Source organism: Plectropomus leopardus, chromosome 4 (assembly GCF_026936395.1).
Source record: "Plectropomus leopardus strain MGB_pleo_1.0 chromosome 4, ASM2693639v1, whole genome shotgun sequence".
Classification (NCBI taxonomy): domain Eukaryota; kingdom Metazoa; phylum Chordata; class Actinopteri; order Perciformes; family Serranidae; genus Plectropomus; species Plectropomus leopardus.
The window spans coordinates 8018016-8043783 of NC_142179.1; the positions used below are offsets into that span (position 1 = coordinate 8018016).

The 25768-nt window shown below is 39.7% G+C and overlaps 1 protein-coding gene across 1 annotated transcript; it reads left to right on the forward strand.

Moving 5' to 3' along the window:
• The first annotated feature begins 480 nt into the window (after positions 1-480).
• On the forward strand, positions 481-23148 carry prodhb (proline dehydrogenase (oxidase) 1b). Its single transcript, XM_042488869.2, has 14 exons — positions 481-948; positions 2793-3001; positions 6865-6899; positions 6999-7148; positions 8735-8799; positions 8890-9006; positions 9130-9203; positions 9765-9846; positions 10747-10839; positions 12910-13056; positions 13897-14072; positions 16092-16190; positions 16301-16389; positions 19223-23148. The coding sequence occupies exons 1-14, from the start codon at positions 604-606 to the stop codon at positions 19411-19413; spliced, it is 1872 nt and encodes a 623-aa protein (XP_042344803.2). The 5' UTR covers positions 481-603; the 3' UTR covers positions 19414-23148.
• The last annotated feature ends 2620 nt before the right edge of the window (positions 23149-25768 follow it).

The window sequence follows — 25768 nt, forward strand, 5'->3', positions numbered from 1 at the left end:
CAGTACATATTTTACGTATGTGCTACATTGTGGCATCAGCCTTCATAGTGCCGGTGCTGATGCTGCACTGTTGCGACTGTCTGGACCTGTTATTGGTGATGTGTACTACATTGGAAATGGTTATGTTTTTAGAAGATGTCATCAAACTGACAGATGACAGTAAATTGTTACAGACCGTATTGAGTTATGGTGGACTGTTGTTAATCTGCTCCTGTGGAGGTTGAATGTGCATAGGTGCAAGTCACCCTGTGTACACATATATGTCTGTTGTTTTTGTATGTATCTATGTCATATTGTTTGTGTTTTTATGTGTTTTTCCTATGTTTTTACACTTGCTGCAATACCAATAACCAGCTATGGAAAACACCTAACCTGGAAACCTGATGTGCACCTGCGCAGTGTAGCCTATGATGTAAGAAAAAGTTTAGGCGTGAGAAACGAAACTCTTGCGTCACACGCTCCACAGACCGACCATGTGATTTTTCTTTAAATGTGACTCACTGGCTTCCCTCTCTGTTTACACCGCTGTAGCGTGCGCAGCTTGCACCGCCAGATGGTCCGCGAAACTTCCCGGCTCCGCTGACATCTACCTCCTCCAGGCTGATGTTTCATGTCAAAACCGTGCCAGCCCTGACGCGGGCAGGGGCGGACATCCCCTTCAAACGGCTCCTCTCCAGCCGAGGACTCCGCTCCACCGTCACCTCGACCTCGGCGACCCAGGCGGAGGATGTCAGCAGCCGCGGCGGCGCAAAACATGACTCGGCACCGGCGGAGCTCCCAGGACAGCCGGGGAGAGGAGGGAGAGACGGCCGCGCCGCTAATGAGATCTCCGTAGACTTTGACCAGACACAGGGGGCTTATAAGAGCAAAGACTCATTAGAGCTGCTCAGAAGTTTGGTGGTTTTCAAACTCTGCTCCTATGACTTCCTGGTTGATAAGAATAAAGAGGTAATGAGGTGATATCTTACCCTGCAACTCCGCCATTAACTTTGTTTGTTACTGTGAGTTGCTAAGGTGACTTTAAAGGTCAGAATATTTCGATGTGACATTTTCACATTGGCGGGAAAAAGGGGTCACCATCAAAACAAAACAGGTGTGACAAAAAATAGCAGCAAAATTGTCTTAGTTGTTATAACTGAGTAGCATCTGAATTCTTACCAGTGTCTAAATAGACATAAGTCTATTTGGGAGATTTTTTTGTCATTAAAAAGCTATACCTATGCGTTTTCAAGGTAAGCAAACACCTCAGTCAGCTTTATGTCAAGTGTGAACCCACAGACCTGCAGTAACTGTCTGCACTTCAGGCTTATGTAACAGCCACCTCTCAAATTACAACCTGTTTTCCAAGCTGGCAAGTCTGCCTCTCTGCAGAGCATGTTACCATACCTTAGGCTATATGTCAGACCATTATAGAAAAGATAAGATCTTTATTGTTACTGTTAAAAACAACAAGTTTGGCAACTCCTCAGCAGAAGCAAAAACACAAAATGATGCAAATAAATTAAGGCTTAAAAACACACAGTACAACATGGCCAATGCAAGTATGTGTGCATGTTACTGCTCTCTGCAGTCATTTTTTTGAGTTATTATGGGGAGGGAGGAGGGAGAGGTGGTCGCCCATCTTAAAGGCTAATGTATCTGATATTGTTAATGAACAATATATAAATGGATTGGCCGCAAGACACACTTTCAGTTTCAGAGAGGCCTTTCAGCCCATGTTGTGATCTATGGTGGTACTTGCAATCAATGCAGGTTCATTTCTTACACACTTGTCATGACTTCACGTAATAAAAATCAGTTGACAGCCTAGCTGTGGTTGTGAAAGCGAGTAGCTACACCAAATGTGACATAGTCATATAATCTGGCATTACTGTGATGTTATGTAGCTGTAATGTTCCATACTTTGTCGCTGTTATAGCCTTGCGTGCAACAGTTAATAGCTTGGGGCTAAGAGCATGATTTAAATTCCTGTCTATGGAAGAACAACGTGCTACTCTTTGTCTTGTGTCATGTAAACTGGTTGCCTTCAAGAGTTGTCCAGACACAGCCTGTCTTATCTGGAGTAATTATTCGCATAAGATCCAATAAACAGGGTTCCCGTGGTCACTGAATTAGGAAAAAACTGTTTTCCATGTCTAGAAATGGTTTGGAATTACAGCAGGTTATGGAAAACTTTTGAATATGCATGTTTTGTATGGTGTTTACACTGTGTTTATAAAAATCCAAAAACAAAACATCACTAGTATCATAGACATGATACACAATGACCGGACCAGATTTGCATCATCAACCAATGCTGCGCCCCCTTTTAGCAGAAAGCAATGTGCTGTCTTCTGTGGAGAGGAAGATGTTGTTAAGTGTGTTAACCAAGGCTGAATTGTAAATCTGAAGCACATAAGTTATGTGAATTTTCACTGTCAGTGCGGTAAATCACTGGGGAAAACTGAGGAGCCAAAACAGCAATCAACCTTGATTTATTAAGATATCGCAATTAATCAGCTTCAGGCAAGGTTACAAAACAATTAGAAAACAACTTTGATCAACAAGAAAATAAATACATACAAATTTACACAAAAATGCATTGAAAACAAATGTTTCCTATCCCCCGAAAAAGAGGTGTGGCCTTGACGTTTTGCAAAGAATCCAGTTTTGAAAATTCATGGGTATAAATGTGAGAACAGTGCCAAAAAGACACTCAGAAAACATTAGGATTACTAATTATAAGTTGTAGGCACATTATAACTTGTCAAAAATACTAAACTGGTTATAATGTCCTCTCCCTTTCTGCTCAGATAATGGATCTCGGTAAGAAGGTCCTGGGCCAGAAAGCATTCGAAAAGTTCATGAAGATGACATTTTATGGCCAGTTTGTCGCTGGTGAGGACCACATGGCCATCAGACCGCTGATCCAGAAGAATCAGGCCTTCGGTGTGGGCTCTGTCCTGGACTACAGCGTGGAGGAAGACATCAGCCAGGAAGAGGCCGAGCAGAAAGAGATGGAGTACGAAAGTAGTGGTATTACCAAACATTTCAATAGATATCACAGAAAAGAAAAGATGTTTTTGAGTATATCTTTGAGTCTACATTGTCAGTGCTTTTCAAGAGTTGTTGGGCAGATGTCAGTTGATATTAGAGCTGCAACGATTAGTCAATTAATCTTTTAGTCAATCGAAGGAAAATAAATTGCCAATTATTTTGATAACCAATTAATTGTTCCGGTCACTTTTCAAGCGAAAATGTAAAACATTTAGGGCTGCACCTAACGATTATTTTTTATCGATTAATCTAGCTATTTTTTTTCAATTAATCAATTAATCTATCAATTTTTTTTATTTATCTAACTATTATTTTTTTATTAATCAATTAATATAACAACAGATTTACTGAAAATATCATTTTAAAACTTATGTAGTGTACAAACATGAAATAAGTTCAGTGAAGAGCAACATTGGCTATTGAACTGCTTAGATCTTGTCCTGTTTCAATTCTTTAAAGCAAACTGAGAGTTACTGTGCTCTGTGAAGAGGGCAGAGTATTTTCCACTTGTTGGATGTCAAAAATAGGTTCATTTTACACATGCCTTACACAACCAGGAAGTAAACACTCCTCATTCACAGCATGATTCGCTGGTTAAGTCATGGCCCCTCGTTCCGGATTGGCTGGTTGCGGAGTATTTCTCACTCGTTTGGAATCCTGTCACATGGGCAGCACAAGGCGGCGGCTATCCGACCTGTGAGTCGATGTTAACTTGGATGACAGTACAGACCTTATGCAAGCACTCTCTGTAGGCAGACGCTGCAGCAATGTTGCTGAAGTTGTAGCTCTGGGCATTCATGCATTATGAGTAATTAGGACATCCCATGGTCAAAAATAAAATATGGACTTTTTGGCTCATTTAGGGATTGCTTCAATGTCAACTCGGTGAATGAAATAAGTAAAGTGAATATCATTTAATGCCCGTTTCATTGAAGTGAAAAAGAAAAATGCACTTGTCAGATTTACTTAGCATAAGTATAATACTCAGACTGACCTTTTATAAGAATGACCTTTATAAACCTACAGATATCATGTGAGATAAAAAAAGGTCAGACATAGTGAATAAACAAGACTGTGAGGCTGTATTTTTAAGTGTCCTGAGCTTAAGGTTGTTGACGTAGAGTGACAGCTGACTGCAATGTCAGCCTGTGCCAGACGTCCTCTAATATTGTTTTAACACAGTCTGGAAGGTGATAAAGCTCCCAGGCAAGCACTTTGATATGACTTTTTCGACCCCTTCTTGTATTTCAACTCGGCGTATGTGTGTTTTTATACCATATAGCTAGTAACAAGATATCACAGTGCAGCTTTGATATACTTTGTCTTGGGGATGTCTGCTTGGAAACATCAAAAGGAGTATCAAACCCCAGCCAAGAAAGCTTTTGTTTGGTGAACATACACCCTCAAACCGAAAAGCGGGAGGACAAAGTACTTTAAGCCAGCTTGATCTCAGACAGCAGGGTTTGACAGGCACTCGAATGATCTGTCAAGGTAGCAACAACAACATTAGTCAGTTCTCGCAACAGAGAGAAGATATAAGGAAGATATAAGGAACAGAACAGAGGCAAGTCCTGGCATGCTGAGAGCATGATACCTACAGTGCCTGGCTTCAGTTGCTTAGGGTGTTCAAACTTATATACAGGGTTCCCACAGTAATGGAAAACCTGGAAAGTCTTGGAATTTAACAATCAGATTTTTCCAGGCCTGAAAAAGTGAAATGAAATGAAATTAGTAGAGTACCATTGAAAGTTTTGGAAAAGTAATGGAATTTTGTTGTTTGTATTGAAAACGCTAGGCAAATGGGGTCCTTGAATATCCATGGGAAGGTTTTAAAATTTTGTCCATGATAATGTTTAGGAACCCTGAATATACATTGGGGATTTTAGCAGTTTCATTAATACATGCTTTCTGAAGGCTGGTGCTTAGATTTTGTAATAAAGCCAAAAACAATAAATTGTGCCAGTAATCAAATCATATTAAAATGTATCTTTTCATGCCAAAAGATTACCAATAATCAGTGCTTCTAGCAAAATCTAAATTTTTGGCAGTGTAACACAGAAAGCATTTGAAACCAATTAAATCATGGCACAGTTAAAATCTCAACTGGAACCAGTACTGACAGCTGGGTTACTTACCCCAGATATTCAGTGCAAAACTCTGAAAATGGTTTCCATCTTTAAGCGTTGCATTGAGCATTGCTTTCATTATAGATTAATCACCTTTATGTTTAGTATTAATTTATTAGTATTTTAGTCTAAAATATGTCAGAAACCCGTAGAAAATCTAAGGGCCCTGACACACCAAGCAGACCGTCAGATGTTGGTGAGCGTTTCTTGCCATAGTTTTTGCAGTTTGTCGGTCATTGTTGGCTATTTTTTTGCCAATTCTGCATGTTGACCCATCGCAGCCCATTGGTGAATAAAATGACTTTGATAGTTCAGCTAGGTGCTCGAAAGATAAACAGGTATGAGGAAAGCAAGTTAAGTGGGTGTAAGACTGAAAAATACATGTTATATTAGGGAAAGATTGTGTTTTTAGTCACTGAGCTCATTGTTTGTGTAATTGTTCACTTGTGCACAGTAAATAATTGTTTACGATCGGGTTGTGTTGTTAATGTGCTAACAGGCTAACTAGCATCTTGAATCTATCCTGGTGTTTTTTTCTAGTTTCCCTTTCTGAATGAGCTGACACATGCTATATAAGGCAGTATGAGGCAGCAGTCGGCCTTTGTTGGTTCTAGTTCTTTGATGTCAGTTTTGTTGGGTCTGGGACTTCATAGTCAAGTGTTGACATTACAGTGGAATTTTAACTTCAACGCAAGATTTTCAAAAAATATTCAATAATATGTCGGGCATAATAAGTGCAGATAACTTTATGTAGAGCATTTTGTACCCAGCCATATACAGCCCACCTGTGGTGCTCCAATAGGCAAAGCAACACGCAGAGACCTAATGTGGCCTACAATGATGGCGAGAAACTGCTTCTTAAACTTCCATGATTGTGTATTTCCAGTCAGATGTTTGTTTGCCTACCTGCTCTGCCATTATATGAAATCTTATTTATTGATATATACACAGACTCTGTTTCAGAAAATTTTATTATTCAGATCTTGACCAACTATGAGCTGATGTCAGTCGGGCTTTCATACAGATTGTGGAGCCGCTGGTGCTTTGTTTGTGGGTGCAGTTTCTTCAATTTTGTTCTTTTTTTTATGAACTTGCACAATATAGTGTTATGTATTTCCTATTAGGGGCTTTTTTCATCATCATCATGATTATTATTTTTATTACAATACAGAGAAAAGCAGCCAAATCCTCTAAATAAAGAAAATGTGTGTAAGACAATCAAATGTCATCAGTGTCAAATGGCTTCTATTGCAGTTCAATCCAGATTTCTGCAATAAAAGTGCCTGGCAAAGAGCATATGATGTCAAAAGAACATAACTCCCTTTAGTTTCCTGGTTTTAAAACCTATTGACATCCCTGACATGCAGCATGTTTAATGTTTATTCATCCATTTGGTTACATGAGCTCCCTGTTCATTGTGATGAGGAGGGAATAGGTCAAGTGTGGTGAGACACTACAACCAACTTCACTGGAGGGTCAGCAGGCTGACAGTTGGACAGTTCAGCATATACAGGGTCACTAAACACAAAATCAGCCCCTGGCTTGCTGTTTGCCACAAGGCCAAAATGTTCATATAAAGAGGGCAAGTTCCCAAAGTGAACCCAAAAATGCTGGATATTTCTGATGAAACTTGCATTTCTTATGTTGCCAAAATACAGGGCACATTAACTCATCTTATCCTTTTGTGTTTCTTCAAATTTAGCTCCTGTGTATCTGCTGCAGAGAAACAGAAAAAAGGTAAGATGCCTTGTTTTTTTTTTTGGTTTTTTTTTGGTGGACACAGTGCATGATGTAATTAGAAGTAATAGGCATGCAAATTTGTTGTCGTTCCCCTAGGTGAGGACCACAGAGAGAAAAAATACAAAGCGCACAAACAATTTGGGGACCGTCGCGGGGGTGTGACTGGAGCCCGCACGTATTTCTACGCAGATGAGGCCAAATGTGACCAGCATATGGAGACCTTCATCAAATGTATCAAAGCATCTGGTAAGTAAACAGAAACTGAACTTCGTCATTAATGCAACTTAACAGTTTATCTATTTTTTGAAATTATTCTTTCCATATACTTTTATATTTTCTACCACATAGTCAGTATTGTCATCCCTTAACAACTAGACAAGTGGTCTCGTGTAAACCACTCCATTTATCACACGCAGTCCAGTCTTTAAACATGCATTTACATCATGGAAATATTTGTGTGCCTCTGCGTGAGCAACAGCCACGGACAGAAGCATTATGTTTTCAGTCCATCTGTCCGTCCCATTTTCGTGAACATGATATCTCAAGAACACCTTGAGGAAATTTGGTCAAATTTTGCACAAATGTCCACTTGGACTCAAGAATGAACTGATTAGAATTTGGTGGTCGAAGGTCAGGGTCACTGTCCCCTTGCGTCCATCCCATTTCTGTAAACCTGATATCTAAAGAAAGCCTTTGGGGAATTCTTTCAAATTTAATACAAACGTCCACTTGGACTCAAGAATGAACTGAATAAAATTTTTTGGTCAAAAGTCACTGTGACCACACAAAACATGTTTTTGACCATAACTCAAGAACTCATCTGCTAATTATGACAAAATTTCACACAAATATCTAACGGTGATTAATGATGTGATGACATTTTACATCCCAAAGATCAAAGGTCAAATTCACTGTGAAATCATAATCAGCAGAAACACTTTTCTGGACATTATTCAGCCTCATGAAGCCTGGTATACACTGTGCACTTTTGGGCTGTTCCAGATGAAACATGACCAATGTGGCTTTAAAACAGTGACCCTTGCAGACAGTGCGAGGGGTTCAAGGATGGCCGTTGTCACAGTCTTGCAAATAAAGACAGCCTTGGATAAAATTCTGACAATGTCAGAAATTTGGGATGACCATTTCACTGTGTGACACTGTCACAACATAAATCTACTGACCAAACGGTAGAAATGCAGCATTAAATGATGCACTGATCTGCGCCACACTGCTAAATGTTAGTAAATGCTAATAAATACTTTGAGCTCTTGTTGCAAATTTGCCAAGTCTTTTCCTCAACCACAACCATATCCACATTCTCTGCCTCCTCCTCTGCTTCAGACTTTTTTCAACACACTTAAATGCCATTATAGCAAGTGCTCGATTCTTTTTCATTAACATTTTTCTCTTAGCACTACAAGGGTGTAGCTTGATGATGCTTGTTGATGTTTTGCTCTTGCGTATCAACGTCAGTAGACTCATGTGGTAGCCTGTTGTCGGCATTGTCATCTTACAGTCAAAATACATCAAACTTGATGTCGTACCCAAGTTAATTAGATCCATGTCACACAGTGTAGCTTGCACTAAACTTGTAAGATTTCTAAAATCTCAAAAGCTCTGTCGGAGGCTTAACTCAGAAACAGAGAAGGAGTCAATTGGTGGGATAATGAATTTGTGACACTGATCATTTTGAAACTGCTGATTGTTTAGATCTTCTGTTATCACAGACTTGTAGCTGCAACTTCTTCTTCTTCTTGGAGGTATACAACTGTGAAGCGGTAATTCTCTACATCATTTAATTTATTTTACAACTAAGTATGTTTGACCTCTAGGTGGGAGTGCAATGGACGGTTTCTCTGCCATCAAAATGACTGCTCTAGGACGACCTCAGTTTCTGGTAGGCAGTAGGGGGTTATAAAGAGGTCAACACACTAATTTATCTAATACTATTATGGTAATGGGCTGACATTACGCCTTTTTTTTAAAGCTTCAGTTCTCAGAGGTCCTGGTGAAATGGCGGCGATTTTTCACCTTCCTGGCATCGCAGCAGGGGAATGACAGCATGGAGGCTTTAGAGCAGAGGCTGGAGCTCAAACAAATGCAGGTGAAGTTTTTTTCTCCTCTGTTAATTATATGGATACATGTGTAATCTCAACCAAACTTTACGTTAAAGATAATCTTTGCACTCCTATTTCATCCACAATATGATAATGTTATGTCCATTTAGGAATTCCTGACCAAACTGGGTGCAAAAGGTGACTTCTATGGCTGGTTTACTGGAATGAAAGAGAAACTGTCAGGGTAAGCATGACCAAAGAATACAAAAATCAACATGAAATGTCTCTGAATTGTTGCTAAAACAGTCAGTGTTGCACACAGAGGAATATTTCATTAAATCCAGGGTAATTTAGAGGAAAATGTATTCAATGAAAAATGATGACAAGGACAAATTGCACCCTAATGGATTGCAATGCTTTTTGCAATGGTAGTATTTCACCAGCTCTTCATATAATTTAAGCCCGTCATTAAACCACAAACCAATTACCACTCTTTTACCACTTTTCCCAACATACAAACAAATAAATAAAATACATGTTTTTCTTTCTTAATTAATGCATCTTTATAGTTCATATTACAGTACATGCACAGTATTGTACAATATGTTTGTTTGGCATTTGATTGTTTTAATAGTTTTAAAAATAATAAATACATATACAATAACAAAACAGATGGAATTCAGTTTTTAAGACACACCAACTCATGATAAAGTGAGACACTTTTATGAAAATAAATATTTGGTAATATTTTACACTCACTAATAGATGTCATAGCTCTGTACCCTTCTGTCCTCTACCTTGACAGAACCATTGACATGCTCGACTGGAACAGCCTAATAGATGACAGAACAAAGATATCGGACCTGCTGGTTGTCCCAAATGTAGAGGTCAGTATCATAAAACAGGAGAGAAACAATCCTGTGACACATCTGGGACATTTCCCATAGACAGAAAAAAATCTGGCAGTAACAAAAATAAAAAGTTGATGGAGTTGAAAATGTTTTAATAACTGATTGCTCACTGTCATGTAGCCCTGGGCATTAAGTGTTTTGTCCATATACCCTATTTTTTGCCACAAGCAGCGCCATTGCGAACATACCAGTTGACACACACAGCTGTCAACGTGACACCCCCTTTTTATAGCATCAAATAACTAATTTTCAAAAAAATTACAAGAAAAACAAACTCTTGAACATATATCAGACACACAAAAAAAACTAGAAATAAACAATTTAAATTGTGTTTCCCATCTTTGTGAGCAACAGTTTTGTGAGAAAGGAAATAAAAGCCTGTCTCAAATATAAGCCTGTTGAGTTCGCTGATTTTAAGAAAATAATAGCCCGGGCTTTACGGTACTTGATCTCTTAGTTTGGCCCATGTTCAGTCCACAAACATGGAGGCAGTAGGTTTATGACTTCTTCTGAAGCTAGACACCACGGGCCAATCGAAAAGTTTTGGCTTCACTTATTGGGAGCTGTCATGCTGTCCATCTTTATATACAGTCATTGGTTACACCTAATTTTTCAGTAAATTTAGAGCAAACTGCCATTTAATATTGGGTTTACAGAGATATCCAATATGAATCACTTTGCTCAGAGTTAAGAGAAATGCCTGGTTTAACTGCATTTCTACAAAATCTGTGCAAGTTACCCTCAACATATCTGTCGACCTTGGACAAAAGAGAGCTGAAGGGTAGATAAAGTGAGAAGCACTGATAGGTGTCCTGCTGTGTGATATTTGGTTGATTAGCATCTCATGGTGCATGCTCTCCTGGGTTGTTTCCACAGCTAGGTGAGCTGGAGCCTCTGCTGGAGAAGTTCACTGAAGAGGAGGAGAAACAGATGAAGAGGATGTTACAGCGCATGGACGTCTTAGTCAAGGTAAAGTCACAAGCTACAGTGACTGATCACAAAAAACCCACTGTATATTGAATTATTATGAACACGGTGGGATATTTATTGCTTAAACATGCCTCCGCAGTGTGAGAATATATAGCAAACTGTGCTGTCTTGGTTTCCATGACGTTTTCCTTGCAGCACTGTGCTTTTTTAAGCTACACATACACTCACTGACAAAACCAAGGCCACCGCAGTGTCTCTGACCTTTGGAAACATAAACACAATAATAAAACCAAGGTGTTATTTGTATTCAAAGTCACAATGTGTGTGTGGAGAGAAAACACTAAAGTACAGCCATCTAACTCTAAAGCGAGGAATCTCTATGTATGTCCATGGCATATCAAGAGAATGATTTATCCGATCTTCATCGCACTTTGCGTTTTTTTTTTTGCTGGGAATCAACGGATGTACTATGTCGAATATGATGCAATTTTTTCATGCGGCACATTCAGTATTTTCACCGCAAATAACAGCCACTTGGGTGTGTTTGTCTTTGATATACAAACTCATGACATCAATAATGTTACCGCTGGCAAAATACTTCTGTTGATGAAATTCATACTGCAGTGGTGCAAACTGACTCGAGCATGTCTTCACCTTTCATCCACCTTCACCTTCCATTATGTACTTAACACAATAACGTTACTGCCGGCAAAATCTACTAACCAGATCCATGCTCTGTTTTATAACCGCAGTGGTTATGTAAAAGCAAGTTACCAAAACGCAAGCAAGTTACTAAAATTAATGCATACGTGTATTTCACCAGTGTTAATACATCCACAAATCATATTTCACCTGAAGCCATGAATTCGGGAAGAAAAGTTGAATCAATACAAAATAACCTCAACTTGCTTTCTCAAATTCAATCATCTTGAAAGATTAAGGCAGCACAGACACTAACTTTATTTAGGTTTTTTTTTTTACTGTGCAAGTAGCCTTGATGTGAGTTTTTTCATGGGCAGATTTAGAGACCAGATTTGGGGGCCCCAGGCTAATGCCATCTTGTTTTACATTTCCCCTTTTCTCTACCAGGGAATGTTGGCATTAGCAGTGGCATTCAAATTAGTACTTGAAGTAAAGAGTGAAAGAGAGGCGTTACCAGCACAGTGTACTTAAATTTACCCAATCTCTGATTATGGCATGTAGTGTTAAAGTGCTCTGAGCGGTTAGAAGAATAGAAAGGCACTGTACAAGTGCAAGTCCACTTACTATTCATTCACTTGCACAACTTTCAATTCTAGTATAATGCAGCATACTTTAATAATTCATCATATTTAAATTGTAAACTCTGAATCTGCAGTGTATCCAATAATATGTCTCTGTCAGGTAAATGTAATGATGTGAGTAGTCTGACTGTTTTCTGTATTGAGATGATTCTTTGTTCTGTGATGTGTGTGTGTGTATGTGTGTGTATTTGTTTACTGAGATTGATCTGTTCTTGTTTTTGTCTTCATTTTTGTTTGATTAGATCAAGGTGTGTATGGTGTATATTGGAGCAGAAATTTGGAGTATTCATGTTTAAAATTTACTTTTTTTTATGAAATTGAAAAGAAGGGGGTAGGATTTGATAAGCATTCACCCCCTCCTACTCCTTTTTGGACATGAAATACTTTTGTTTGTTTGCTGAATATGTCTAATGGGCATTCTGGTGTTGTTTTTCTTGCTATTTTATTTTGTTTTCCCATTTTATATGGCATGTTTGAAATAAAGATCCAACCAGTGTTTTCCTCTGAAGAAGGAAATTACACAGTTGAGTTGCCTTTTTTAGGGTGCTTTTTGTACATTATTTTGCAGAGTTAGAAAAGCAGCACAAGACGACATTTTTTCACATCTAAACATTGTAATAAATCTGTAGCTCTTTGGAGCTCAGGTGTATTGGTCGAGGCCCAAGGAAGCACAGTGATGAGTTAGAAATTGTTTGCATGAAGGTTCTCAAGAAAGCTGTAAGCAGCAATACCAAACATGTTTTGAAAGGGCACTGCACTAGTTCATTTAATATTGTTTTGTGATATTATTCTAAATAAATACAACTTTTTTGTATTTTCATTCCAGCATGCCATTGAGAATAATGTTCGCTTGATGGTGGATGCAGAGCAAACCTACTTCCAGCCGGCCATCAGCAGACTGACATTAGAGATGCAGAGGATCTATAACAAAGAAAAGCCTGTCATCTTCAACACCTACCAGTGTTATCTTAAGGTCAGAATCCACAATTGGAAAAAAAATACCAGAGGTTGAAATGTGTAAGTCATAAAGCTGCACACAAAGCATCTAGACAACACAGTTATAATTCTTGTGATAGAGGAACATGCTGTGACGAATCATGTAACTCCAAATGTCAACGTGTAAAGAGATTACGGTGAGTCAGCTGGGTTGAGGATGAAACGATGACAAGAAGAGGATAATGTTGGAGGGATTTATGGTGCTTTATTTTTTATTTTCTTTAAATACACCATTTCAAATGAGAAGCCGTTTAAGTCAGAGTACAGTTTTCATACTGTGATTAACATCCATTTTTCAACCTTATTATTATGCCATCAAATGTGCGCAGGCTTACCAAACTGTCACTTAAAACATACAGTGTTGTGACATAAAGATAGCACATTCTACCTGTCGGATGAAATATAATTATACAGGTTATTGTGAGTCTCACTTTGTCACAATTAGTTGCTGTGTGTAATGACACAGCACTGCATTGTTGCTGACATTGCAAATAGCAGAATAAGGCTTTTTGAGCAAGTTCTCAAAAATACGTTTGTTTCCCCTTCAGTTATTTACATGAAGCCATTAATGCTATGAAGCATAACACTATTTGACTGATATGGAAGTGATATAGAGACATATTTTTAGGAGATCCTCTTGCTTCATCTCCGATCGTTTCTTTATTTTTGCTTGCAAGTGGTTGTCAGGGTTGGTTGTGACAGGTCGCCTAAGCTAGGTCAGGTAGAATAGGTAGGCCCATATAGTGTATCTAAACTTGGAAGTTTTGATTTGCATTAATCATTGCTGCAGAGTGAATCATCCTCTTTTTCTTTGCAGGAGGCTTACGACAATGTCACCATGGACGTAGAGTTGTCTCGGCGTGAGGGTTGGCATTTTGCTGCCAAGCTGGTGCGTGGGGCCTACATGTATCAGGAGCGAGAGAGGGCCAAAGACATTGGTTATGAGGACCCTATTAACCCCGATTATGAGTCGACAAATGTAATGTACCACAGGTAAGAGCCAAGGATTGTTACTTTGTTTATTAAAAGGGGACAAATTAACAACATCAGCAACCAAGATTACATGTTTGGCTGACATTAGCATATAGCTACATGTAGCGATGTAATTGCAGTCGGGGAATGACTGTGTATAGCAGCACTTTCTCCCATTAAAAATCACAAAATAAACCCAACTTTTAAACACAACTGGACATGTTCCAACACAAATAGTATTGGAAATCAGGGAGAAAGTGACAAAATCAGCAACCAAGATTCTCTGAAGTTAGCATAGCATATAGCTACATGTCACAATGTACTTGCAGACAGGGAATGACTGTGTATAACTGCACTTAATCCTGTTAAAATCACTCATAAAATCTAATACAATCTAAAACTGGGAAAAAATAACATCAGCAACCAAGTTTACAAGTTTCCCTGATGTTAGCATGTTGCCACATGTGGTAGTGGACTTGCAGCCGAGAACTGACTGTGTAGCTGTCCTATCTCCTGTTAAACTTCACCAGCTTCTACACAGAGCATGTTCCAGCAGGAATATGATTAAAAATTTGGGATAAACAAAAACCAAAGGCAACGAAGATTATGTTTCTGTGGCATTAGCAATTAGCTACATGTAGTGATGTACTTGCAGTCAATGAATGACTGTAACTGAGTATTGCTGCAATTTCTACAGTGAAAAATCACCAATAAAAGCTTCTAAACCAAAATCTACACAACCAGAAATATTCCAGCAGAACTATCATCCGAAATCAGGAAGGGATTAACAACATCAGCAGCCAAGTTTACATGTTTTCCCCTCACTTGCAGTAGCGTGCTTGGAGCCAATGACCATAATCTGTCACGATCTGACCTCATTCTTATAGCCAACGTTGAAAAAATGTTTGAAACGGAGTAATAAGAATCGTGTGAAGCCTGCTCACAGGATTTACTTTTAAATGCATTTTCCTCATTTCAAACTTTTGCCACGTTTAATATGAACATCCATTATTGTAAAATCATATATTACTAAATGTAAGGAGAAACATAAAAGGTCCCCTTTAACTTTTGATGACTGCCCAAATCTGCATCTGCAAAGTTGAATTATTTATAGCTGAGCCAAGCTCTTGGTATTTCATATTCACACTAAAAAGTTGCCATTATATCCTTTTGCTATTGGATAGTGTATAGTTTTGAGTTGAAGTTTTTTGCACACACATACCCCTGGAAAAAAAAACCAAAAAACAAAAACTTGTGTCACTCCAGTGTTCACCTTCCTTCCATAAATCTGCTGCAATGGACAGCACAGGGATTTAATTTTAAAGGAAGTTGTCCTTCAATTGGAATTTCTGAGTTTAACATCTTCTGTTCACAAGCTTCCATCCTGTTGAGTTGTCCTCGTGCAAGTTACAGAAATCCATCCAGCTCTGGGGGTGCTGTGTTGTAACAATTTTCTGACATTTCTAGATTTTGGTTTTACATGTCTTCCTAGATTAAGGCAAAGAAATCACCCTGTGGAGATCAATATGTTTTGCAAAAAAAAGAGCAAAGGCTACCCCAAGCATTTGATTGGATTTAGAGGTAAACATCAACATATGAGACACAAATTTTAGCTGGTGGGCTACAGCTCAGCATGAGGTGGGATTCAAAATATGCAGATGGTGGTAAATCACATGCATATTAATACAGCTACACTGGCAGGGAAGCAGAGATCCTCCCTGGATGGATTGGTTAAGATTTTTGGTAAATATGTTCAGTGTTGAGGGATAATTATACTGTTACGTTGTGTAAAGATAGTTCTGTACCACATGCGAATCTTTCATGCTAATTAGAAAGATTTGTTTGGATGAGATATGAAATTGTGTGCCATAATATTTATACAATATACTACATATATACTACTGTGTTTCTTAATATTTTATAGTAAGTAATTTAGCAAAACAAAAAAGCTATGTGTGCACAGATACAGGCTCAAAGACAGTAGCACGGTTAAATTGCCGTCCTTGTGTGCATTTGAATGTCTCTGTGTTTTTGTGAAAGGTGTTTGGACTATGTGCTGGATGAGATTGCGCTCAACAGAAATGCCAACGTTATGGTGGCTTCCCATAATGAGGACACTGTGAAACACACTTTGAGGAGGTACCGTTTTAATTGTATCCAGACACATACTTCCGGAAAAATATATTTCTGATTGATTTTTTTTTTTTTTGTTTTACAAAGCTTTGCATCTCTCTCTCTCTCTCATTCAGAATGAATGAGCTGGGCCTCTTACCCACAGAGAACAAGGTGTACTTTGGTCAGCTACTGGGCATGTGTGATCAGATCAGCTTCCCACTGGGTGAGAAAAACACACACACACGCTCTCTCACACAGCCAACAATGACTAGGCACCGTTTTTTTCCGCCCTACATGAGGATGATTTGACAGTTTAAGTTCAGCCTGCACAGGATCTGTATCCGCTGTCCTCCCCAAAACTCACAGCTGTGTCTCTTAAGACCTCTCAGCTACACATCTATACCCCATACACCAATAGGACTGCGTGAGGTGCACATGTAGGAGTCGGTCTGCAGTCCGTAACATGACATATGAAGTGAGATACCTCTGTATTGACAAGCTGTCTTAATGCAGCGCTGCTGCCGGCTCTCACCATTTTGTTTGTCAGTCAAAGACAGATGCAGCGATGGCAGGCAGTTGTCTGTCAGTGTGGGGCTCAAGTTGAAGCAGTCTTGCCCTGTATCGATGCAAACAGACACACATGTTTCTTTGCTGTTTTCTCAAAGGAATAAAACAGCCAGCTCTGTGTCCTTTGAACCTAGAGAAAATAAAGAAGTTGTTTCATGGAAAGAAAAAAGACTGAAGTTAAGATTGGACATCACTTACTAAACCCATTTTTTAAGGTGCTGTACAGGGCTGCAGCTGGCAATAATCTGGGGATACAATATGTATCAAGATACAGGGGTTATGATTACATATGGTGCTATATTGTGATATTGTATATATTGCTTTTACTGTGATATATTGCATTTGAGGAAAACTGTTACACTATAAAGAATAAATACATATGCATTCAGTTTTTCCCACAAAACTAGAGTGAATGTGTGGCCGAAGCTGAGCTTATGGGGGTAGGGGGGTATCATTATTTTTGTTTTTCTTTTACATAGGTGTTTGTCCCTTTATATCATTCAGTGTCCCCTTTCTAAATTGGAAGTTTTTGCAGGTCATTGAATGCAACTCAGGCAGACCTCCCATTACTTTTTTTTACCATCAGCAGCAGATTGAGGGGTTTGAGTTGCAGGGTTGATAACTGATTTGCTGATCAGAGCTGATCAGATCAGTGGATTAGAGAAGCTGCTGTGAGCAAATGCAAACTTCCAAACCCATTGAAATTAACACTTTAGTGTCAGTTTCAATGTGCCTAGTGTTCTGCTGCACCGTCTGTGCCTACAGTACGCTCTGCTCTACGAGAGTGTGCCATGAATAAAAGAATGGTAAATAGATTTCAACAGCACAGCTACTGAACAGTCCAGCTCCAATCGTGGCAGGCCGCCACAAATAAATGAATGTGTTGGAACGCTGGTGTTAAAAAAGTTTGCTTTTACAATTTTTTATGCATTTGATGTTAAGAATTAATTGAGGTGGGAGCTGTTGGACTCAAATGCAGGAGACTGCAGGCAGCAAAACTGAAAAAGATCATGCTTTGTTTTAAAGAAACAGCAACTGAGCATCTCAACCAGATCAAGGTTCAAACAGAGACTGAACTGAAAACCAGGACTTAAATACAAGCTAGTCTGACGAGGGGATGAAATGCAGGTGGAGAAAAAGGGGGAGAAGCTCAGGTGAGGGACTAAGGTGATTAGGAGCAGGGGGAGACTAATGAGACTGATGCAATGCAGGTGTGTGGCTGGGTGAATGAGGGGAAGAGCAAAGTAAACAGAAATCCAAAAACCAAAAAAAAAAAACAAAACACAATGTTAACAATAAATAATAAACCAGATGAGTGAAAAGAAAGACTAACTCATGGAGGCAACTTAAATAAGTCTTGTATTGACCAGTTGACCCGCAGACTATGACAGTTGAGTTACATAGTGTTAATATGTGTAGGTAGGTTTAGGCATTTAAAATTACTAAGTTAAGTTTAGGGAAAGAAACATGGTGAGGTACCTTAAAAATTACTCAAAGTTAACCCTTTGAAACATTTCTTTCAAAAACATGTAAAGAAGGCAAGAGCAACTAAAAAAAATGACCAAGAACTCAGTAAAAAGTACAAAAAAACTCACACCAAACACACAAATTTAAAAATCGGAAAGTAAAAAACAAAAAACAAAAAATGAAAAAATTAAATTTATTTTTTTAATCACGATAATTATAAACATAGTTCTCTAGACATTTTCCTTTTTTTTTCATGTATTTATTTTTATTTTTTTGAAAATATTTTTTAAAATCCACTAATTTCTTGAATCTTGTGGGACATTTCTTGCCAAGTTGCCAATGTTTTTGACAGAAATCAAACCAGCTTTGGGTTTAAAAGTTTAAATACTCATGAAAGTGCAGCACAAGGTTCCAAAAACTGGTCTCCTGGTCTTCTGTTTTCTGACCCATCCACCACGTGGACTACGTCCTCATTTACTCTGTCAGTGCATTGATTATGTGATTATAGCCTTCCAGATTACGTGGGTTATACACAAATTGCAGTGTATTACTTTTTTCGTAGGAAAGTGCACAAACAGAGCACGAGAAGAGCCTGTGTTTTGATGTTTTGCTAGTTATTGTGGATTAGTTGAAAGGACATTTATTCCAGTGAGTAAGCCCTGGCAAAAACAGTCACAGTATGTGAGCCTGACTGGCAGACAACAGCAGCTCTTCTAATTCAAATGCAGCAAGCTGAGGGTGCCTGTGCAAACGCTGCAAACCTGCCTGATTAGAAGGATTGTAGCAATCACTTAGTGAGGGAAGCCAATCTAGATGACGTCCAGTTGGGATGTGTTCTCTGGAGTTTGACTAAAATAACCTGTAAAAAATGACAAAACAACTGAAAATGTAACTAGTCACTCACATTTGAACAATCTTTCTGTTGATATTTGCACACCTGAATTTCTCATCTTCATCCAAACCATGCCTCAAAGCCCCTTTTCTCTGTTCTTTTTTACCCATGTCATCCACTTCAACCTCAGGGCAGGCAGGCTTCCCTGTCTATAAGTACGTCCCCTATGGACCAGTGAATGAGGTGATGCCCTACCTGTCTCGGAGAGCCCAGGAGAACCGAGGCTTCATGAAGGGCGCCCAGAAGGAGAGGGAGCTGCTGTGGAAGGAGCTGAAACGCAGAGTTGCCTCTGGGGAGCTTCTCTACAGACCGGTGTACTGAAAACACAGAAGAAGAGACAAAGAGTGTGTCAGCGTGTCGAGTTTGTCTTTTTTTACATTTTTTTATCTTCTTGAGTTGACGGCTGCTGTTGTGGTTGTCTGTTCTGCCTCTCCCTCTGTACAGCTCTCTCCCCTGGATGTACATCTCCTGTTCCACCCTGTCCTGGAGTTTTCGCTGACGGACTATTTCAGCATGTCGCTCTCTCATTCTATTGTTTTCCCCTCCGTTCTGTGTTGTTACCCACCTTCACCCACCACCTTGTCTTTTGTGTACTGCCCATGTTGTCACTATTTCTTTGCCTTAGCCGCCCCTGCATCCATAAGCATTCCTCATTTTGTCCTCCCATTGTCTGTAGAGCTCTGGTATCCATCAAGTGGGCATCTTTACTGCTCCAAAAGGACTCCCTAAAATGTCAACGAGACCGGGGCGGGCGTCTCGTTTTATCACCCTATTCATCTTTGAAAGGGACAACAATAATAAAAATAACAGGCTTGATTTAAATGGTAGTAAAGGAAACATCAATATTCCCCTCCTATATTATGATTTTTTGACTCTTGGATGGCCACGCAGTCCCCAGAGGAGGCTTCTGTGCTTCGTATATGTGTTTGTGTTGCTTGTTTGAAAATGATGCCTGTTTATGAATCAATGAGAGAGTATAAATGGCTCCTCACAGCACATCCCTCTTCTTCTAAGCGTGCAATGCTTTTGTTATTGTATTTACTGCAGGAAGCTATATTCTGGGTCACTGAGGTGTTACAAGAGAACATACAGTGTTCAGTATTCAGGGAGTGAATCTGCTTTTAATACAGATGCCTGCGAGTCTGGCAGGTTGTTTTATTTTTTCATTTCAGGGGAATAATAAGTTAGAGGGTTGCCTTTTAGTTCTATTGCATTTTGATGGATTAACTCTGCCGTTTTTTATCTTTGACAATGTAAATATGTTTGAAGCGGGTAATTCCATTTGTTGGTTTTACATGTCTCACTTTATGGACCTGTAAAATGGCTCAATGAATAAATATGCACTGTAAGAACTGCAGAAGTCTACTTCCAACTGTTGTTAAAAGGAGGACTGGGTGTTATTGACTGCAGTGTTGCAGCTGTGAGCTATTTGTGGAGCTCGGGTTGTTTTGGGTTTTATTTCTGCGACATCTTCCGCTTAGTTATCAATACACAATTAGTATTTGAGTCAGAGGGTAACCAAGCTTCATGATAATTACGGCCTTGTCATTTTACGAGAGCAGTCAGTGCTCTGTAGACCATCATTTAATTACCCATGATGCTACGCTCAATACAGATCACAGAAATTGGATGCATTAATCATCACTCAGAAGAAACTTTAGTGGCTGTTAAGTTTTAGTGAGGCAAAGCGCCACAGAGCTGTCACTGCTGCTGTATTCTATCGGTTTAATTAAGAATCAAGTCGGCTGTTTTTTTAAAAGATGTTCGATGTGCCTGCGGGTATACGTTTGGCAACAAATCTCTTCTTACAGGGCGCTGGAGTTTTCCTGGTTAGCTACAGTTGCAAAGATGATTTAGAGGAGACATTATAGTGTTTGTTCCAAGTTCCAAGTCAATCAAAACGTGCATGAGCTCAGCATTTTCTCTGGGACTTATCAACACGTCTCCCAGCTTTAGAAGCACACAGGCATGTAATAGACTCAACCAGGCTAATTTACTTTATGTGATGAGTGTTGACATTGCATTATGCAAGTTTGAAGGATGGCATATGTTGCAGATTCCTTTGAGCTCCTCAGCCAAATAATATATAAAGATGGATGACGTATCTCTACTTCCTCCCACCGTACAAAAATGAAGCAGAAGTATCCATACTGCCGCTTCCATCTGGAGCTGGTGACGTCATTTGGAGCCAGAGTCTGCGCAGTTGCGATCTCGAGTATCGAGTTCTGATGTCCGCCCAGTTACGAGTAATGATACTGATTGTGAGCACACTGATTGGCACACAAAGCTGTCAATCATGACATCAAACCACCTTTCAGATAACATTAAAACCAAACTTATCAGATAAACGTTTTTCAGTATGATATCATCTATCTATAATGACAGACACCATCTTTCAGATTTTTTATTTATTTTCATTTTTTTATGTGTACTTTGTTTTTTTAGTTAACCCATGTCTAATCCGCTAACATGGAGGGGGTGGAGTTTATGAACTATACTGCAGCCAGCCACTGGGAGGCAAGTGAGCTGTTTTGACTTCACTTTTGGGGAGTTGACATATTGTCCACGTTCTTTATATAATGTATATTACCCCAGAAATTAGTCAGTATTTCAGCGCTTCATTTCCTCTTCTCAAAGTCTATGGTTTTTTTGAATGGGTTATTCGTTTTAAGCCTGAAATAAGGTCTGTGGTTAACACATGCATAAGAGGCTTTCACATTTTGTTCTCCGATATAAAATGCATCAGTGCCCTACTTGCAAACTTTGAATCTTTTATGGGTCTTAAAAGAGGAGGTTGCTAACAGTTGGCTAAAGCAGACTACAGATTGTCAACCTGCCGCGGCGTGCTGAACACGGCTTTACAGCCTTGTTGCGGGGACGATATCAAGTTGTGCAACCATCTTGTAGTTTGATTACAGTCTAACTGTGGCAGTATAGAGACCTGTGGGTGAGCCTGCCTAATTAGCAACACCACTGCCAACCACCAGAGGTGCACCCTCCTATAACAAGGGCCGATCCCTCCCTGCCAGCTCTCTTTCGCTGCTCCTGGCGGTGACGTCACTTCCGGGTCGGACCTTTTGCGCTTGGACAGGTAACGCGGCTTGTCTGCTCACCTGCTGCTTTCGACACATGTGGCCGGGAGCTAATGTTTGTGTGTCATGCAGAGCGGCTGACTTGGGGCTTCCAGAGACTCCTGTGTGTGTGTGTGTCACCTGGCCTGCTGCGGAGCGTTTCTCTCCCTCTCTGTAAACTGCTGGTCATGACCGCGGCTAACAAGTGCATGATTGTAGGTGAACGCCAGTAGCTGCGCGATTCTCTCCCTCTTCCTCTGGTGCGTCATACCCAGCCGACCCTGCTAACCCGTATGTAGCCTCCCGCATTCCTAATTGTTATAAGCACGTGTGAATGTGTAGATGATGATTTGTCGGGTCCAGTGCGCGAGTGACGTCGGCATCAGCTGATCGGGTGCGGGGGTTTAAAGCGACACATCGCCACAGCTACAGGGGGCCGCTGCTGCTTTGTTTGCTGCTTTTCCTGCTTGTCTTACCGCTGCTTTGCTCGCAGCTTTGCTTTGCTTTGTTTTATCGCTGCTGCTTTGTCCTTGTTTTAGGTGCTGCTTTTGGTGCTCTGCGTTCTGTTTTTGCTTTTCCTGTTTTTCTTTGCTTCTGCACCAAGGTTTTAATCACCATTAATTCACCCATTTTAATGTAGTGATTGAATAGTGGGGTTAGATCCCTCCCCACATTTATTTGTTTCTTTTGTGTTTGTTCTCATTAGTCACTTATTTAGTTTCTCTGCCTGTTTTGTTATCTAATTTCTTTGGTTTTGATATTTTGGTTGGGCAGAGGGTTATTCTTTCAGTATTTGTCTTTATTTCTTTCATTTGTGGTTGGTAGTTTGTATTGTTTAGTTTAGTCTCCGCATCAGTCAGTAGCCCACGCACCCCGGTAAGCCTCAGCTTTAAGTTAGTTCCCCCTGTTGATTTGTCCCTGTGTGAATGGTGTTTTTAGTGTTTTAAATCGATTGTTAAAATAAAGGATGCTTGTTTGAACGGAACCGTGTCTACTCTGCCTTGAGTAAAACGAACTGCGTGCCTTAAAGGTGAAATTGGTTTAAAACTAATTCCTGGGGCAAAAATCCCCAGGTGGCGTTGTTGGCAACAATATAGTTGAAGTGTACAATCTGACCGAAAACTCGTATACTCTCATCCCTGTCTCTCGCCACATAACATTAGCTTTTTACTTCTAGCGACTGCATCTAGGCTTTAAATATCACAGTGGTGTTCATTTGTGGAGATTAGCTGAACAAAACATGTACGTATCATGAGCATTTGTTTACCACAGAGCTTATTTTCTGCAATAATCAGCTTTTTGAGGGAACTGGGTTGACACTAACTTTCGTTTAGGCCTACAGAAAAAACATCCTCTCTGAAGCGCACTATAGTGACCAAATGTGGTATTACAACTTCTGAGTCCATCACATTATGGCATTGGGCAAAAAAATACATTGTAAAAGAGGTGTATGTAAACACTGAATACATTATTTCAAGCATCATTATCTCTGCGAAATGACTCGTTTCACAATTGGATTTGATCAAGTCAGTCCGGTAACTTTTCCTAAGTCTAGAGGAGCCACACAACTGAATCATTCAAGTTTAAGTTGGCGAAGCGTGACACTAGAAGTTAGCTACTCAGCTGCCAAAGTCCTCTTGTGCACCTACTCTATGGGCTGTATGATGCGGAAGTTCCAGGTAACTTCATTCCGCTAAAATCAAGCATTTTTTGGCTTCATGTGCCACTAAGCAACCTTCATAGGACTCAACGGTGCCCCAACTCCAATTCTTTATCCAGTTCTCTTTATACATCCATTGTCCTAACTGTCAGAAAACAGTCCAAGACATCAGGCTCCAATGTCTTGGATTGTTTGTTTGGCTGTGTCCTTGGCTTTGTGGATTCAATGGGACCTCACAGCGGTCCGATGATTTTCAAAACAAAGCTGCATATGCTGTGACAAGCACTAATTTGAAAACATACTGAGCATTGTTTTCCTGGTCTGGAAATTTGAAAAGATTTTGCTTTTCTGTAGAACAATGAATGGATTGGCTTGCTTCTAACCAGCATTTGTACGCCAGTAGATGAACTGAGAGAAAGGAGTACTATGGCTTTGAGCTGCCCAGGAGTATTGTATATTTTTATTGTTTGACTGAGAGATTACTGGCTCACTGTGCACAAAACTGAAAACTCATTTAATTCAACACCCATAACCATTCCTCCAGTAATTAGATGATGCTAAAACTTTATTTTTTTCCAGGAGGGCTGAGAGGGGATAAAGAAATCATTTCTGCAATATACAGTAAAAGGCTTATTCATAAATTGATTTTCATTTGTCAGCACAATGCTTAAACCCCGCAACCCATCCTAAAAAGTTACATCAGCAATTTTATCTTCTCACTTCAGTGACATTTTAGTTGGAACCACAGATGAATCATCAGCAAGAGTCCATTAGTATACTCCTACATGTGACAGCCTAAGCCTAATACTCACTCAGTTAAAGGGCTGTCCAAACCAAAAATGATAACTATTACAATAACTATTCATATATATATTTTTAAAAATAATTCAGGTGGAATAAGGATATATGATTGGATCACTTTCAAAGCGTTTCGATGAACAATAGACACACTGACAGCCAATCAAAATCCATCCGAACTGACGGGGTGTAATAGCAGCTTGTGCCTGGCACCACTCTTTACAGAGTTTGATCAGTGATCAGTGTGGTGCTACAGTCATTAGCAATTTTTGTCATAGTTATTGTTCTTGGGGTGAACGTCCTGTAATGCCTGTTGGCCAGCCTATTCTCACTCCAAACTCGTCAGATCTGTCTGCTCTGTCAGTGCTTTTGGTGTACAAGAGTGACGCCAAAAGCATCCCTCTGCATCCAGCCAATCCAACAATGAGAATGCACTTGGACAGAACCGGTGGCGTTGTTATTATATGCTGGCTGCTTTACGAACACCGCTGGGACACATGCAACATGCCTGGGCAGCTTCTATTGAGAATGCAGCCGTGTTGGTTGCCATGTAAACAAAGGGACAGTGCTGTGTCATCCCACCATGTGTATTTATTGACATCACTATAACGGCATCCCTGGACGTTAACAGCTGACACAGAAGGATACCTAAAATGTCATAAGTAGACAAAGAAGGTCACTGACAGAACGGCACCATGTGACAAGGTGGAATGAGAACATGTTGTGTTGGCTTACCTTTGGCGGCTATTTTCCTTCAACCTCAACAGAAAAATCCAGTTTTGCTGCTTTTTGAATGAGTCACAAGGAGTAGTCTGCATGACAAAAGGTTTGCTGAGATATTTCAATCATTTGGTTCTTCTGTACAAGTGTAACTTTAAGTGGAGATGGGGGAAATCTTTCAAAAAGACCCTTAACAATAGACAGTTGGCTGTGTTTCCTGGCATTGCAACATAATCGCAACATCATTTCTACATGGCCAGTCAGAGTGACAAGCGCTGTATAACTCAGAATATTGGCATCAGTGAAAATGCTGCAAGACACGTTGTCAATGTTTTATAACAACATCTGAGGCTAACTTGACTCAAATGTCTAACAAGGAGAAACAAGGAGAAGGGGTAGTTAGGTTTCTGCAAGATGCTGACATTTC

Coding starts and splice junctions, on each gene's coding strand:
- prodhb (XM_042488869.2), top strand. CDS start 604: ATGTTTCATGTCAAAACCGTGCCAGCCCTGACGCGGGCAGGGGCGGAC. Junction 3,002..6,864: donor GCCGAGCAGAAAGAGATGGA/GTACGAAAGTAG, acceptor CTTCAAATTTAG/CTCCTGTGTATCTGCTGCAG. Junction 16,191..16,300: donor GTGAAACACACTTTGAGGAG/GTACCGTTTTAA, acceptor TCTCTCATTCAG/AATGAATGAGCTGGGCCTCT.